The following is a 16,078-nucleotide window of genomic DNA, read 5'->3' on the forward strand; positions in this document are numbered from 1 at the left end:
GTACAGGTTTGCTCACTTTGATGTTCATTTCTAGTTTTGGCATCTCTCCCTTAGGTTCATTTCAAGTTACACCTAATTTAGGAAAGGGGGGGGGAAAAAGATTGAAACTTTTTTATTTTACAATTAAGGAAGAAAGATGGTGGCTTTATAGGATGGGGTTGCATTGAATTGGATTATGTCTCTGCATCTACAAGTATGTATGGTAAGATTATAAGTTATATCGGAAGTTACAGACATTACTTGCAATCCAAAGCTGTCTGTCTGGTCGGTCGTACAAAATACTCAGGCAAAAGTCCCCAATGTTGATACCTCAACCAATCCATATTATAGAAATATTTTTAGACTCCAAAATTAAAATTATACCAAAAAACTTTTTTTTTGTGTGTGTCTGCACTCAATATATTTATATAATGATTTTTTTAAAACAATTTATGATTAAAAAAAATATATTCTACCTTTTGCATTGATATATTCTTTTTTCAATTGTAAATTATTTCAGTCCAGTAAAATTCTAACATTGGATATGATATAGACTGCCCTAATCTATAATTTTTTTTCCAACAGCCTCCTATTTTAGTATCAAGATAACTTGAAACCAATAAATATGATATTGGAGTGTATAATTACAGCAAAAAATTTCTACATATTCTTTTGCAAAAAAAAAAATATATTAATTTTTTGGTTAAAACCCATAAAAATTCTTAAATTTATAAAATGGTAGAAAATAAATTCCTAAATTTTTTCTTTAATAAAATTATTCTCAAACTTGCAAGATATATCATTATATTTTTCAAATTTGTAAAATATATCATTATAATTTTCAAATTAATTTTTTGGATCGTTGAAGTTTTTTTTAAAACCAATTAACAAATTTAGTAATTATAATAATATATTTTATAAATTTTAAAATAAATTATCTGTTAAAAAGTTTAGAAATTTATTTTTCCATATTTTACAAATTCAGAAATTTCTTATTTTTTTTTAATTTCCAAAAATAGATTTGTAAACTGATCGAATTCGGTTGAGGATACCAAAAAACTCCCCCTTTGCTTCGATTCTCAACCACTTCATTTCGGGACCAAAGCAGAAATCATTTTTCTTGTTGGATTTTTCCAATCTCATCCTCAAAAATTCCGAGCCTTTTCTCAATTTTCGTTTGCTCCCATTATATATTTTTTCTGGGTTTGATTCGATCTCCTTGTGTGGGACCCTGATCCGAAGAAGATTCCGCGGATTTTCCCCTGACGTGTTTGGCTCGAAAGAAAATCCCAGTTCTTTTCAACCGCAGGGAAAATAGGAAAAAAAGAAAAAGCATATTTTTGAATTTCGAATTCTAGCCGTTTGGCTGAGGAGAAAGAGAGAGATCCAGACAAAATTTCTGGAGCTGGGAGAAAGCTCGAAATCTCCCCCCATCGAGAGGCTCTTGCCGGAGGAAAGCTTCGATCTGAATCAATGGGTGAATCTGCCTGTTTGGTTCATTCGTTTTCTTACACGGCGTCTATTTCCCGTGAATCCCATGAGGTTTGTTCATGTGATGTTGTTAATGCTTCAAGCTTTTATTATGTCCGAATCTTTTGACGTTTGTTGAATTTTCCGGGAAAATTTTTATGGATTCCGAGCTGGAGAAGTTTTGGGTCGATGTCTCGAAGAAAACTCATTACCTTTGGGATCAGTGTGCATAGCTCGCAGACGGGTTTCCCAAAAAATCTTTGATTCTGTGTTGTAGTTTCTATCTTAGCCTCGATTTTCCCGGAAACCAAACAGAAAACTCGACAAGACTTTATATCAAAGCGAGAACAGATTAGTTGCAGACTAGGCTGGTGAATCCATAGCCGAGTTCTTATGAATCCTTCCTCGCGATTTCCCCTAGAATAAGTTTTCTTCGTTGGTTCACCACAAGGTTGCCGAATCTGGTCGATTTCTAGCTGATGATTTGATTATCAAAGCTGGATTCAACCAGAAAATGACTCTGTTTCTTCATACCCTCGATTTTCCCGGGAACCAAACAGAAAATCCACAAGGCTTATCAGAAATAGAGATCGGATTAGTTGCAGGCAATAGAACAGAGATCCTGGTGAAACCCTTGGCGTGTTCTTATGGATCCTTCCTTGCAATTTTCCCCCAAAAAACAAGATTTCTCCTTCTGATTCAATCGAAATTTGCTAAATTTGGCTTGAGTTTCTAGTAAAGGATTTGATCCTCAGTCAGTTTTGGTAATAAAGACTATCTTTTTTTCGTGGTTGGCTTGCAGGAAAACCCGCTCCATGCGCTTAGCCAGTCAATCTCCTTTGGCAGATTCATGACAGAGTCTCTCGAATGGGGAAAATGGTCGAGTTTCTCCCACAAGAAGTACGTCGAAGAAGCCGAGAAATTCTCCCGTCCTGGTTCGGTTGCCCAGAAAAAAGCCTTCTTCGAGGCTCACTACAAGAGAAAAGCCGAGGCCAAGAAAGGTGCTGCCGTTGCTGCCGATGAAACGCCTGAACAACCTTTGGCAGATTCTGCAGTTTCGCCAAATCCTTCAGAATCTGACCCTCTTCAAAATCAAGAGGTTAAGGAATGTGCTAGTGAAATCGGAACGGTCACGGGGAGTGATGGGTCAGGTTTGAATGTCGAGAAAAACGAATCCGGGAGGAAAAGCCTTCAGATTGATGCTGAGGTTTCAGAAAAAGTTCCTGATGTGGAGAATTCGATCTGTAAACCTGTCGTTGCAGATGATAACAAGGGTTTGGATGATGTTATGGTGCCTTCTGTGGAGAATTCCCGGAAGGAAAACAGCTCGGTTGGCAACGAGGACGAGGTTGAGGAGTTGCCGAAGAAAGACGGAGTCGAAGGTAGAAGATCACTAACCAAGAACTCGCCCGGTTGGAGAGTATCTGTGGAGATTTCAGCCCCTCCTCGAACCTCAGATGCAGCGAAAAAGACTTCCTTTTCAGAGAATCGAAGGTAAAAAAAACCCAGATTGCTGTTTTTCTTCCGCTATGAAATCTCACTATCACTATCTACTTTTCTCCAAATATCGGTATCTCACGTTTTCGTCACGTAAATGCAGTGAAAGAATTGATCATACGTCTCTGAACAAAGATGAAATACCAATTCGCCGGAGATTCGGGTTCCTCAAGTAAGACCATCTGTTTCCCCTGTCCGTTTAAATTGCATCACAATTGGTTTTCTGGTACTGATTACACCGTTTTTTCCGCCATTTTTTCCTCGTGCAGCTGTTTGATGACAAAATCTAAAACTCACGACCAGAACCCGACAAGGAAAAAGGTTAAATTCCGGTTACATTGAAGGGACTGTGAGTTGTCATTTCTCGGTAAGGTTAACTTGACACTGATTCTGCCTGTGATTTCATTTCAGGGAAGAAAGCAGGAGAAGAAACCGAAGAAGAAACGTTCCCTTTGTCTCTGCTTCAAACCTCAAGCGCTCGGCGATACAGAAGCGCCGAAAAACCATGCAAAGAAGGTAAAGTCCACACCTTTTTCTTTCAAGAACTTGCATTTCTACAAAATCGGAAAGAAAAAAGGTTTCGCCTTTTGCGGGTTTTGAAGTAAAAGACAGCCAGAAAACTCCATTGAAGACGTTTTCTTTCAGGTGAAGGGAAAATCACAGAGCCGGAAGCTCTGAAACTCTGGAAAATGGCAGCAAATAAGATGGATCCCAAGAATTCTTCCTTCTCTGTCACTCGAAAGGGGTTTTTAGAAAGATTTGTCACTGTCTCGTGTTAGCGTTCTTTTATATAAAAAGAAGACTTGTAAGAAAAGGCACCGATGTGCTCTTCCCGCCCAGAGAGAGTCTCAGCGTGCCATAGGAAACGTTGGTGGTGATAAAGAAAGTTTCTTTCGTGTATACGAATCGATCGTCTTGTAAACCCTCTGAACCTTTTGGAGGTTTTCGTCTTCATATTAATTCAGTGAAGGTATCATCGAGTCACTTTTCTTTCGTGATGCATCTATTTCCCCTTGAAATATATGATTTGCAGTTGCAGGAATGGCTTAGTCGCAGGATAAAAAGCTGGAAACTTTGCATAGAATGATAACGTTTTATAATCGAAATCATTGGACTGACAGTTCAAGAAATTTTAAAAGAGAAGAAATGCAGATCCATGCACATGATACATCATTGGGAAACATGGAATTTACAGATCAATAATCATCATTTCTTCAACCAAACACCAGCCTTCTTCTTCAGTCTCTTCCACGTGATCAAGCACGATACCCACGTCGCTTATTCTGGTTTTCTCGTCATCGCCATCATCATCATCATCATCACCACGAGGCCCATCATCATTGCAATCATTTTCACCAGCATCACAGTTAATCTTCATTGCTTCGTCTCCGTCTTCATCATCATATCCGTTATCGTAATTCTCCACCCACCTGTCTTCCGACAGGAGATCGAGGATTCCGGTGGCGGAAACACCGGGGAAGTTCAAACGAGATGATCTCCCGCCGGCGACCCGCCATGTGAGCAGCTTGTAGGTGGAGACAGAGTCGTACGATCTCAGCTTTGATTCGCCTTTGGTCTTGTCCTTGGCTTTGGTGGTCGGACGCAAGTGGCAGTCAAGGCACCTCGGCTGACCACATTTGCCGGTGAACTTGGAGTGGTTGGTCGGCTTGGATGGCACTTTGGTAAATAACCCCGCAGTTGGGGGAGAAGTCAACGAGTTGACCGGTCTCAACCCCGGCCTCGGATTCAGCGGCGGAGGCAGAATCCTGTAGGTCCTCACCATACCGTGCTGCCATCCCTCCCGCTTCATCTCAGCCGTTGATCCCTGAGACTGAGGAACAATTTGGAAGACAATGATGAAGGCTGCTTGGTTTTTATTGTAAGAGCTGTAATGGCGGAGTATACTTGCAGAACAAGGAATGGTCAAAGTCAAAACAAATTACTTGTTGGCCAAGTCAATGAACTATCCAGACCCGACCAACTACAGTCGAAGATAAGCAATTTGAAAATGAAAAATCCATTTTCTTACAAGAAGAAGCATAAATAAAGTGTCGTATACACATTTACATATATAATCCGGGAAAACAAAAATAAATGACATGGGGTCCACAAATGGGTCCAGCTATGATGACGTGGCGCGACCAGGAGATATGTACGCAACGACGTCGTTGGGTCCTTTCAATCCTCTGACTTAGAACCCTAGGCTAGCTAAATCAAATTTCGGTGCGTCAGGGGTAGAAGTAGACCCAACGGAGGCGGAGGATTCATGGCGGCGATGCTTGCCCGGAGAGCTCTTAAGTCAGTTAGGTACTCTGATTCGATCACTCGTTCTCGATCCTTGAGCACGATCTCTGCCGCGCGTCAATCCGAGTCCGATGGTCAGCCATCGTCGACGTCGTTTACTTTCGACAAGCCGGAGGAACAACCCGTCTACGTGAAGGCGAAGAATGCTCGTCGGATGGACGAAGCCGCGACGTCGGTGACGATGCCGACGTCATTCATGACGGGCTCGATCGTGGGGAAGAGATTTTACCGGAAGGTGACCACGAGAGAGGCGGACGATGGAAATGGATGGACGGTGATGCTCGATTACAGAACCCTAAAAACCCCTTCGAAAAGGCCTCTCAAGTTGCGATCTTTAGCTCTGGCAAAGGCCATTGCAGCTGAATGGGAGTACCAGGTTTGCTCACTTTGATGTTCATTTCTAGTTTTGGCATCTCTCCCTTAGGTTCATTTCAAGTTACACCTAATTTAGGAAACGAGAGGAATTATGCTTTTACTGGGATTTATCTGAGATTCTTGCTGCTTTATACTGCTCCTGATATTTGGATCTGTTCATAGTTTATTGGATAAACGAGCCGAGAAGTTGTAGCTTTTGATTTCTATCCATATCCATTCTCTCTGTTCTGTGGATTTGGGGTGTGATTCTAAGTTTCTAACTTGTGATCCTTAGTTTCCAAAATCTACTTTTGATTTATCGTTTTCATGGTTATTAATCCGGATTGATGATGCGATGAATCTGGGCACAGCAAAAAGATGGCATCAGGCCCTTCACAATGCCTCTCATGAAACTTGCATGTACTGCCCTTGAGAGAGTTCCTCTTACCCGTTCCAAGACCATCGCAAACCTGGTGGATAAGATGAATCAAGATCTTGTTTTCTATCGTGCTCCTGATGATAACGACCTGACTAGCGAAATTCACAGTATAATCTTTTCATTTTCGTTTATTTCATAACCTTTTTTCAATAGCTTATATGTCCTCTTCTCGTAAACTTACCGGGGGATAGGCCTCTGTTTCAAGATCGTCAGGTAGAGAAGATCGATCCTCTACTAAAGTGGGTAGAGTCAGAATTCGGGTTTAAGCCAAAAGTGTATTCTAGCATCTTCGGGGGAAAACAAGACGATGGACTCTTGAAAGCGGTGGAAGATCTTCTAAAGAAGTCGAATGACTATGAACTGGCAGCCATTGATGCACTTTCAGCAGCAGCTCATTCTCTCGTGATTGCTATTGGCATCTTTCGTGGGAAATTGCAGATCGAGGACGCAATCGAATTGACCAGACTCGAAGAAGATTCGCAGGTTATTCTTCTCTCACCGCTATTGCATTTGCCTTTGGTTTTTGCACGAGCAAGCAAGCATCGACATTTTATATATTCTCACCTTCATCTGAACATATTACATAAGCAGGTGGATAAGTGGGGACTGGTTGAAGGGGGACATGACATTGATATTGCGGATCTAAAAGTCCAAATCTCGTCAGCCACTGTGTTTCTCGGACTATCCCAGACAAACTGAGTACATCTTTTCACATTTTCTCTTCTTAGTTGCCCTCGAGGAGAGAGTTTCTCTCTGAACTTACCGTGCTTCATCTGTTGTTAATTTAGATGATATGCGAGTTTGTGTTCTTGCAAGAATAACAGAAACACATTGCTTTTTTCCCGCTTTACCAATAAAAATACAGATTTACCTCCGGGGTTTTGTTTCGAATCCTCTCTCTAGTTTACATGAATGAACTTAGATAGTTTCTGCAGGAAATCGGTAGTAGCGTTGGGTCAGGGCTCGAGTTGGCAGCACTTTTCACAAACCGGCGGCTGTTTCTCAATGTTACAGCCACAACAAGCTGTTTCACAGTTGTTGTTGCAACCTTGGGAAGAAAAACATCAAGAGCTTGAGATTCAAGATGCTGCAAATTACCCTTCTAAGTTCCCATTAACAGTGATTAAGCTATGTTACCTTCTACGGTAATAATATATGAGGAAACTTCGGATTCCCGAGAACTTGGGCGAGGAAACTGAAACCTGTTAGAAGCCTGCACGATATAATAACACATGGCAACGCAGAACAAGGAGAAGAAGAACAAGGCTGTTTCTGATGGTGGCATCCTCTTTTTTCTTGTTTGATTCTAGTTCTTGAGTTGGGTGTGTTTGATTATATATATAGTTTGGTGATATGTCGAGGAAGGTGAACGACCAAACTAGTGATATGATTAGGTCTGATATGATCATTTGATAACATTTCATGTTGTGTTCATGATCATCAATGCAGAGATCCAAAAAAAGCGTGAATTGCTTTTTTATAAAGAACAATGCATAGCAACGCCAAAGAAGAGCAGGTGAAGTTAAAGTTCTAACCTTTATTACTCAGCTGCAAGAAATTTCAGCAAGATCACTCCACACAAACCCAAATGTGGAGGAAAATGCAAGCGTTTGGGCGGCTAATATCGGCATCAGGAACACAAGAATGGATGAGGTTCCAACTTGTTGGCAGACTCTATTAAGCTTAGAGCTGATGAGTTAGTACCCTTAAGAAAGCTGAAGCTGCTTGATGTGAGTGATCTGCTTGCCAGGGTTCAAACCCTTTGGACAGGCACGAGCACAGTTCAAGTCTTTCCTTTGTGTACTCATCACGGCTGTCGCTTATCCACCGATAGATCTGGAAAGTCTTCATGTTCGATCCTCCGCCGCCGCTCGAGGCCCTCGGTTCAACCTTCTGCGCCTCCGTCTCCGACGCCATCCACCGCGTCTGAATCAGATGCGCCGCCGCGGATAGCCTCGCCGGCTTCGCTCCAACCGCCCTTCCGATCAAACCGGACGCCATATTCTCGGACAGAAAGAGAGAGAACGACAACGATGGATGAACAAAATCTGAAAACAATTCCTATATATATATATATATATACACACACGTGTTTAATTAATTTGTTGTTGACCCAGACTATCAAATGGCGATTACGGACACAAAATATGTGTACATATACGCAGCAGCATCTGTCACTGTGAGATTACGTGTAGGTTAAGAGGTTGTCTGCGTCATGATAACCGTAGATCTCCTGAGATATGGGGACCACTGGAATTGTTAGTTAATCCTGACCGTTCACTGTGGATACCAACGTCGGCTTATACAGTGAAGAAGCACCGGATATTTCCTGAGGCGCGTGTTTTTCTCTGAAGAAGTCAATCTGACACGTGGCGTTATTTAATTGGAGAAATTTATATAGTTACGCCTAATGACAAATGGCAAACAAGGCCAGCCCGAAGAAACAGAAACAGCGTGCCGTTCTGAAACGGAAGATGAACACGTCGCGTAGTCTTCAAACAGAAACACGTTTCTGAACAACGTTTTCTGTTTGCAACTTGCAACAATAAACCCGTAGGGAGTCCAAACCTCAAACGTTCATTAGTTGTCTCATCTCTGACATTCTTCTCCTTTGTTTTGTGTAAATAACCAATCTTTTCTCTTGAAATCTCTATTGTTGCAGAAAGCTAATGTAAACTTGTGAAAGATCCTGCCCTCTTAGATTTGTTCCAATGGCATCTGTGAGATATTTATATTAAGTTTCTGAATCCATTTCCCCTCCCAATTCCCATCTAAAACCATGTTTTTTTTAAATGTATCATGCTGGTTCTAATGATTCTTACATGTGTTTACATTTAAAAAAAAAAGCAGCAGCAACAAGGAGGAAGGCCATTGCCCAAGTTCGGGGAATGGGACGTGAACGATCCGTCATCGGCCGAAGGTTTCACGGTCATATTCGCAAAAGCAAGGGACGAGAAGAAGACGAACAACGGCAGTGCTCGTCCCTCTTCCCAACCCCACGGCAATCTCGACAATGGCCCCTTTCAAGAACCTCCCCCCACGGTACATTTTCTCCCGACATATTTAAGTCTTTTTTTAATCGTGTTTAGTTGTTTAAACTCTGAAAATCGATCGAAAGAAAAAGGTTTAATCACGAATAGAAATCAAACATCTAGTTTCTCATGATTAGAATCAAATCCTGAACTAGACCTTAGCAGGTTGTTTCTGCACTAGGTGTCCATGTGGGTGTTCAGACGAAACAATTCAAAGTTTCGGGTCTGATTTTGGAGAATCCAGGAATTTAATAGCGAATGACAGCAAAATAAAATATGTAGTGCCCATTTCTGCATCGTTTTGAAAATATTGGGGTCAAAATGCGAAAAGCTTAAAACACTGTTTCTGTTTCTTCCATTGCAGAAGAAGTGGTTCTGCTGTTTCTGAAGAACATGTTGAAGTGTGTTCTGTAATTGAAAAGCGTGAAGAAGAAGAAGAACAAAAACGATGTAAACATGGATCTGTCTGTATAATTTCACCAGAAATCAAGAATTGATCTCAATCATCCAGACAAGAGAGACTGTACAGAAGTTTTCTGTTTTAGATGAAATCTCGAAGCTTTCCTCGATGTCCGAACGCACCTTCGTGTCGAGCTCGAACGAAACAACGACGAGATCAGAACGCTGTCTTTACACGATATCCACGTCCTTTATGACGCCGTTTTGCGATTCTTTGTCAGAACCGTTGTTGCTCGGAGATTTCCTCTTGAACGATTTCGAGCTGAAAATCCGAGAAACAGATCGAGGAACTGTCCGAGACCCGTTTCCGCCGCCGCCATGTTTCTTGTCCAGATCATCCGACAAGGTCTTGACAAGAGCTGAGAAAAGGCGCCGAAACGTCGGATACCTTGATACCGATTTCGTGAGCCCTTGAAGTCTAGAAAATCAAAATCGGTTAACCCTTAGTCTCAACCAACATAACAGAATTTCTGGAAACTGGAACAGTTTTTCTAGGAATCATCACCTGCGAGCAAAGGCATCGAGTTCTGCCCTTTTGAGATCAGACAGAGGAGGAGAACCAGAACCGAAAGTCGAGCTTTTCAGCCTGTCTGAATCGCCGTACAACAAAACCAACTTCCCGAGATACTCTTCTGCATCGTCGGTGAGGTTTGCAGCTTTGATCTGGTCCTTAAGGATCAAAAACGGGTTGAAAAACCAATCAAAGAACGCGTCTTTAGGCCGGTTCGTGCTTGTTATCTCCGTCGCACCGTCATCTACGATGCAAAGATCGAATCTTTTTCAACTTACAAACCAAAACATTTTTCCCGTTTCTCGCTCGGTTTCTCGATGATATTAATCCATGAAAAACTTACTCAGTAATATGCCAGTGGAGTTGGCTTTGATGGAGCATAGAAGGCCTTGAAGAAGGGAATAAGCCGGTAACCCGACGCTGATCACTTGGCTGCCTTTGCTCGATTTTGCTTCCTCGATGTCCTTCGAGTTTATCAGCCCCTTCGCCACAAGCTCTTCCCCGTACTTCCTACATTCCCGGAAAAGATCTTCGAGCATCTGCGAGATCAAACATGTTTTCGTGTGTATACAGAGAAACAGATGGATTAGAAGAGAAGAAGACGGGTAAAATCCAATACATCAAGTGGCTTCAGGTCAATCATTGGCCCTCTGATCGACCCTGTTCTCGATGGCGCGGTTTTGAATGATCCCGGCCTCGAAAACGAACTCCCACGAGAAAATGCCACCGAGCCCTCTTCATGTTTCCGGTACTTTGGCCTGTTAAAAAAAGATAAACCCGGATTCAGAAAACACGCAAAGATTGCCATGGTTGAGGTAAATCAGTAGACAACCTCGGAAAACAAGATCCTTCAGACATATCAAGAACATCGTTGCTGTACTCATCGTAAATAGACAAAGAAGCAACGATATAGCAGAGCCCGTAGAAGAAAGATGACTCCTGTGTGACATTTAACCATCGATCAGAATTTTCATTGAATGATGATCACTTGAAAAGATTTCCCAGATTTCAGTCAAGAACCTGATACGAGACAAAACCAGCGTAAGAGCCAAGGAAGAAGCTAGAAACCATCGATCCCAAAACCGATCCTACAACTGCAAGGGGCCATAGTAAGATCACGAGGCCGGCAATGGGGACACATATCGTCTCCAAGAACGGGCCTTCACGTCCAATGAGATCGTGAAATAGACGGCTCCAACCCTTAAACAACATGTAAGGGCTTTTGCACAAGGCTATGAGCGTAATTATTGGGAAATCGACAATTATCCCGAGAACTCCGGATATGAAAGCTCCAGGAAGTTGAAATAACCTGAGGCATAAAGTAAAGGATCTATTACACATATAGTTTTCATGTATAGGCCTTGTATTAGCACGTGTATTGATCAGAATATGCAATTAGAGCAATCCTAAGTACATTTCTGTAGAATAACAGAAACAAAACACGGGTTTTCCCCCCGCCTCTTTCTCAGATTTTCCTTCGTTTTCTCCTCAACCAAACACTCTGGATTGGATTTGAAAAGATCCTAAAGACAAAAGGGATTGACAAAAACATGAGTGAGCAAAGAAGAGACAGACCTTATCTCGTAATATTCCCGGTCAGGGCGATATTGTCTAAGTTCATCCATGAGCGAGAAGTATGAGTGAAAGCACACGTCTTTAAAATCACGAACAACAGTAAAGCTGCCATTGATGGTGCTCCAAGTTCCATCCTAAACATGATTTGACGAATAATCATAATCCTCTCCGGTCACAAACATGGGCAAATGAAGAACGGAAAAAAAAATGCATTGACTTACGTAAAAGCAATGGAAAAGCTGGTCAGGTTTCCCCTCGCCAACAGCGTCAAAGGTGGAAAATATCGGCGAAAGAAATCCATACAAAGCACTTCCAAGAACACTTCCAATGATACCAACCACTGGCCAGATGATGACACCAACAGGAAGACATAAAGACAGGAAAAACTTCAAGATTGGTCCTAATTGTTTAGCACTGCACATTAGAGAAATAAAGGATAAGGAGATTAAACATGAATAGATAACATAGTATCAGATACAGAATGTTTCAGAAAGAATTACCTCAGCAGGCAATAAAAAGTCCAAATGGTATGTGCCGGCAAAAGACCCAGTATGATCAAAGAGTTGCCAACAGTCACAATGAGGCATATCAGCGGGCAGAAAATGATACCTACGGGAAAAGCGTTTGTCTCCTCGAATCAGAAAACCTTTTTTGTGGCAAATCCATAAAACCAGAAAGAATTCAATGGGTTAGGAGTTTATTTCGATTAAAAATTATGAACTTGAAGGATCGATGAAGTGATTGTTAACATTGTATAAACACGAAAAGAACAACTGGGGCCTGACTCAAATCAAATGCCAATATGAATGTGCTTTCACTAACTAGGCGATGGATCAACTTGAATGATGAACTAATAACACCATAGATGAAACGACATTGTATAAATTGATCGTCTCTGGCTAACAGAAAGAGATCATCATATGTCCAGTTTCCACGGATGAATGCAACATACGAGAATTAAAACACTCCTGACATAAGATACAAGCAAAGACCTAAGAATCTGTCAGAAACCATCCTGAGAATATCAACAAAATGAAGCACTCAATCCAAGTCAACGTCATGTACTGTAAGCGAATGAGGAGAAACAATGTGGTGCGAAGTCAAATCCTCGGAAATGTTCTTACCAGAAACCCTTATGAAATCTATGTCTGAAACAACGAAAATGGATCGAAAGAAGTGCAGGATTCGTCAAAAGTCCGCAACTTTAATGACGCCCAGAAAACAAGCAAAGAACCTCATCATCGACATTAACACTAGATTCCAAATCATAGGATAAGTTCTTACCAGTACCATCACCCAATAGTATACGCCCCCAAAGCATAAAAATTGTGCCAATATAAGTAAAGATTTAGCGAAAGTGCGTACCTTTAATGACACCCAGAAACAGTAACCCAGTGAAATAAGGAAGAAAACGTATAAAATGCCATAAAGAAGCCAGAATTCCCTTAGGAGGCTCCATTGAATATCCCTACTCTAATCCCGGAAAATTCAACACAGATCCATGACAGAACCAGTCAGAAGCTTTCCTGAAACAAACCCAACCAAAACCACATCTTCTGCATCAATTTCAGGCACCAGAATCAGAGAAAATGAACACAGAATAAGGAAAACGAAGTAGAAGTTGGAGAGAAACCCATTACAGGAGTTGCAAGGCAGGAAACCACCATGGGAACTGTAAACCAACACGACAAGTACAAGAGGTTTTCTTCCTGCCGAGGTTTTCGGGAAGTTCAAGGTTTGAACATAAATATTTTTTTAAAAATAAACTAAAATCCTTTAAATGGATTCCACTGACTGATGCGTCGATCTACGGTTTAAAAAGAACCGTCTTTCCTCTGGATAAACCCCAAAAATAAAAGAAAAAAGAAATCGAAAATAGCAGAGAACACAAGAAACGGAGACCGACCTGCTTGTCTCATATGGCGGAGAAGAAGCAAAGAATGAATTTTTTTTTTTAATGGTTTGGTGTTTGAGCTTAACGCATCAGCGAACATTTTTTTTTTCTCCCACCTATCGAGAGATATAGAATAAAATATTTATTCTTTTTTTGGAGGAAAAAAAAGATATATATGCCATTAAAATGATTTTTTTTTAAAGATTTAAATTAGAATAGTGTTCGATGGCCTTCCTTTCGTATGGAGGGACATGTTGTCGGCTGCCACTTGAGATATATATTAATATGCTGCCAACTGAGATATATATATTAATTGTTGAAATAGAAACTGGAAATAGATATAATTGATAATAATTAAAGATACTTGGAAATAAAATATTATTGTATCAATTATCTTTTGTTTTATTTGTTTTTCAGTTATCTTATTCTGTTCAATAATTTTTAATATAAATGTATGATATTTTTATTGTAATGTAATAAAAAGAAGAGATTTGACAATAAAAGTGTTTTCATTGTGTTTTTCTTTTGTTTTCTTTTTTATTTAATTTTTGTATTTTATTTTTAATATTAATATATTATAAATATATATGTATAGTGATTAACCACTAGTAATTCAAATTAATAATTATCCATAAAAAATATATACCAATTATATATTTTAAAGGTTTTTTCAATATTATTACATAGATTTTCAGGAATTTAGGAGGACTGGAGATTTCGCTGCATATATTATTTATTATGGATTGTGTTTTTTTGGGTGAATATTATGGATTATGTTATTTATGTATATCCATCAATTTTGGAATGAATAAATATATATGTGTATTCCATCGCATATACATGCGTGTGTATAGGTGTGATTGCGTTATATATTTTCCCGCACATTTAAAATATGTTGTATAGAGCATTTTTAAATTTGGCGGCGTAAGAATATGTGATACTATATTTGCCATAGAGAATGAATCAATTTGTACTCTGGGGTAGGGGTGGCCATTTCGGGTTTCGGTTCGGTTTTCGGTTCGGTTATTTCGGGTTCGGTTATTTCGGTTATAAAAAAATCATACCCAAACGGTTATATAGATTTATTCGGTTCGATTCGGTTCGGTTTCGGTTCGGTTCGGTCCGGTTTTTGCATAATAAAATTATAACCAAACGGTTAAATTTTTCGGTTTATTCGGTTCGGTTTTAAATCGGTTCGGTTCGGTTATGATATATTTAAAAAAAAAAAGAATATTAATCCTATACAAACTTCAAAATATTTATCCAAATAAATCTATAAAATAATTAATCCTCCAAAAAAGTTAAAAAAAATTTACAAAAACTTCAATAATTAGATTAAAAGTTAAAAATATTAAATTTTATGGTTTATTAGGTGAAACACATAAGGTACAAATGAACTACAAAAAAATAACACTAATAATAATAAGGGTAAAAATTAAAATATTATAAAAACTCTAATAACCGTTCGATTAACCGCGGTTATTCGGTTATTAACCGAACCGAACCGAACCCGAACGGTTATTCAACTTCCTCAACCGTTCGGTTATTAAGCAAATAACCGAACCGAACCGAACCGCTGTTAGTCGGTTCGGTTCGGTTCGGTTATTCGGTTATTAACCGAAATGGCCACCCCTACTCTGGAGGAAAAAATCATTAGGTAACTACTACAAAACAAATCTGGCCAAAAATATTTTCAAATTGACCCCTGTTTTTAGTTTAGTTGCAGACACACCCCTGCATTTTCGCTTTGTACCGAGTCAAACTCGAAGTTTAGGTTTATTTTCAATGGGCCTACTACATTAACATTATGGGTCATGAAAGGCCCATACTTTTAAGCTTACAAAATGCACCTTTTATTGGTCTTGTTTAGTCTATGGGCCCGAAAAAGTGCCCGTTGAGATTCTGCTCACAAATTTTTCTTTTGGGCCTACAGTAAATTTCAGCAAATATAGGGGTTATTTCCATGTCATATCATATATTGTAGTTACTTCCTGGTTTATACGTCACAAGGACAATCCATTAACCCGAATCGAAACCAGTAAACCGGCTCCACAGTTGCATAAGAAACCGGACCGGAATATTTATATACAGAATACAGTCATAACATCTAGAATTCTATGCTTCCATTTATAATAACCAATTGTTACTAATATTATTTTGATATAATTGTTCTATTTAGGCGTGACTTATTCGAGTTTCGGTTCGATTATATTCGAATTCATATATTTCGATTTTAGAATTTAATTTGATTTGGTCTAAATTTGATTCAATTATGATAAACAATGTTTGTTTTCTTAAAGAAATCTACATTTTTTTTTGTTATTTCTTTATTCGTTTCAGGTTCAGATTTAGTATTTTTGTTTTTAGTTTTAGAACATAATCATGACTATCAGGTTTTAGACATGTGTAATCCGGTTCGATTACATTTATGTTTTATTCGGTTCAAATTGATTCGATTATTCTATTATTAACCAAATAAACTAATCATATATAATTTTTCATATATATATATATATAGATAGATACATATATATATATATAAGAAAAGTTTATTAGAAAAATAA

General features: G+C 39.4%; 4 protein-coding genes across 7 annotated transcripts; 2 read left to right on the plus strand and 2 right to left on the minus strand.

The window, feature by feature from the left end:
• Positions 1-1,345: 1,345 nt before the first annotated feature.
• LOC104825309 lies at positions 1,346-3,848 on the plus strand. The gene is made up of 6 exons (XM_010557618.1): positions 1,346-1,521; positions 2,252-2,943; positions 3,050-3,118; positions 3,216-3,267; positions 3,358-3,462; positions 3,592-3,848. The coding sequence occupies exons 1-6, from the start codon at positions 1,453-1,455 to the stop codon at positions 3,622-3,624; spliced, it is 1,020 nt and encodes a 339-aa protein (XP_010555920.1). The 5' UTR covers positions 1,346-1,452; the 3' UTR covers positions 3,625-3,848.
• Positions 3,720-4,788, minus strand: LOC104825308. Its single transcript, XM_010557616.1, has one exon. It carries the CDS (start codon positions 4,754-4,756, stop codon positions 4,136-4,138), a length of 621 nt encoding a protein of 206 aa, XP_010555918.1. The 5' UTR covers positions 4,757-4,788; the 3' UTR covers positions 3,720-4,135.
• A 347-nt stretch (positions 4,789-5,135) lies between these two features.
• On the plus strand, positions 5,136-7,461 carry LOC104825307 (ATP synthase mitochondrial F1 complex assembly factor 2). Of its 2 annotated transcripts, none has more exons than XM_010557615.1 (5): positions 5,136-5,626; positions 5,976-6,150; positions 6,249-6,526; positions 6,635-6,742; positions 6,970-7,461. In XM_010557615.1, exons 1-4 carry the CDS (start codon positions 5,213-5,215, stop codon positions 6,740-6,742), a joined length of 975 nt encoding a protein of 324 aa, XP_010555917.1. In that variant the 5' UTR covers positions 5,136-5,212; the 3' UTR covers positions 6,970-7,461. The 2 variants fall into 2 exon arrangements, with proteins under 2 accessions (XP_010555917.1, XP_010555916.1); XM_010557614.1 differs by having other exon boundaries at positions 6,979-7,461.
• Positions 7,462-9,403: 1,942 nt separating this feature from the next.
• Positions 9,404-13,634, minus strand: LOC104825310 (uncharacterized membrane protein At3g27390). 3 transcript variants are annotated; one of them, XM_010557621.2, is made up of 12 exons: positions 13,527-13,606; positions 13,261-13,329; positions 12,986-13,146; positions 12,121-12,229; positions 11,842-12,034; positions 11,621-11,754; positions 11,066-11,354; positions 10,878-10,984; positions 10,665-10,803; positions 10,389-10,584; positions 10,040-10,289; positions 9,404-9,952 (listed from the first exon to the last, which is right to left on the minus strand). In XM_010557621.2, the coding sequence occupies exons 3-12, from the start codon at positions 13,077-13,079 to the stop codon at positions 9,706-9,708; spliced, it is 1,758 nt and encodes a 585-aa protein (XP_010555923.1). In that variant the 5' UTR covers positions 13,080-13,146; positions 13,261-13,329; positions 13,527-13,606; the 3' UTR covers positions 9,404-9,705. The 3 variants fall into 3 exon arrangements, with proteins under 3 accessions (XP_010555923.1, XP_010555922.1, XP_010555921.1); XM_010557620.1 differs by lacking the exon at positions 13,261-13,329 and having other exon boundaries at positions 13,527-13,634; XM_010557619.2 differs by lacking the exon at positions 13,527-13,606 and having other exon boundaries at positions 13,261-13,478.
• Positions 13,635-16,078: the final 2,444 nt, after the last annotated feature.

Source organism: Tarenaya hassleriana, unplaced genomic scaffold, assembly GCF_000463585.1.
Source record: "Tarenaya hassleriana unplaced genomic scaffold, ASM46358v1 Cleome44, whole genome shotgun sequence".
NCBI classification, from domain to species: domain Eukaryota; kingdom Viridiplantae; phylum Streptophyta; class Magnoliopsida; order Brassicales; family Cleomaceae; genus Tarenaya; species Tarenaya hassleriana.

Bases quoted from the DNA above. Each gene is read 5' to 3' on its own strand.
- LOC104825308 (XM_010557616.1), bottom strand. From the start codon at position 4,756: ATGAAGCGGGAGGGATGGCAGCACGGTATGGTGAGGACCTACAGGATT.
- LOC104825310 (XM_010557620.1), bottom strand. From the start codon at position 13,079: ATGGAGCCTCCTAAGGGAATTCTGGCTTCTTTATGGCATTTTATACGT. The intron at 12,230-12,985 runs GTACGCACTTTC...CTTTTCCCGTAG, and splicing joins GTTTCTGGGTGTCATTAAAG to GTATCATTTTCTGCCCGCTG. The intron at 10,585-10,664 runs GTATTGGATTTT...TTGATCTCGCAG, and splicing joins TTGACCTGAAGCCACTTGAT to ATGCTCGAAGATCTTTTCCG.
- LOC104825309 (XM_010557618.1), top strand. From the start codon at position 1,453: ATGGGTGAATCTGCCTGTTTGGTTCATTCGTTTTCTTACACGGCGTCT. The intron at 1,522-2,251 runs GTTTGTTCATGT...GTTGGCTTGCAG, and splicing joins TTTCCCGTGAATCCCATGAG to GAAAACCCGCTCCATGCGCT. The intron at 3,119-3,215 runs GTAAGACCATCT...TTCCTCGTGCAG, and splicing joins CGGAGATTCGGGTTCCTCAA to CTGTTTGATGACAAAATCTA.
- LOC104825307 (XM_010557615.1), top strand. From the start codon at position 5,213: ATGGCGGCGATGCTTGCCCGGAGAGCTCTTAAGTCAGTTAGGTACTCT. The intron at 6,151-6,248 runs GTATAATCTTTT...CTCTGTTTCAAG, and splicing joins CCTGACTAGCGAAATTCACA to ATCGTCAGGTAGAGAAGATC. The intron at 6,527-6,634 runs GTTATTCTTCTC...TTACATAAGCAG, and splicing joins GACTCGAAGAAGATTCGCAG to GTGGATAAGTGGGGACTGGT.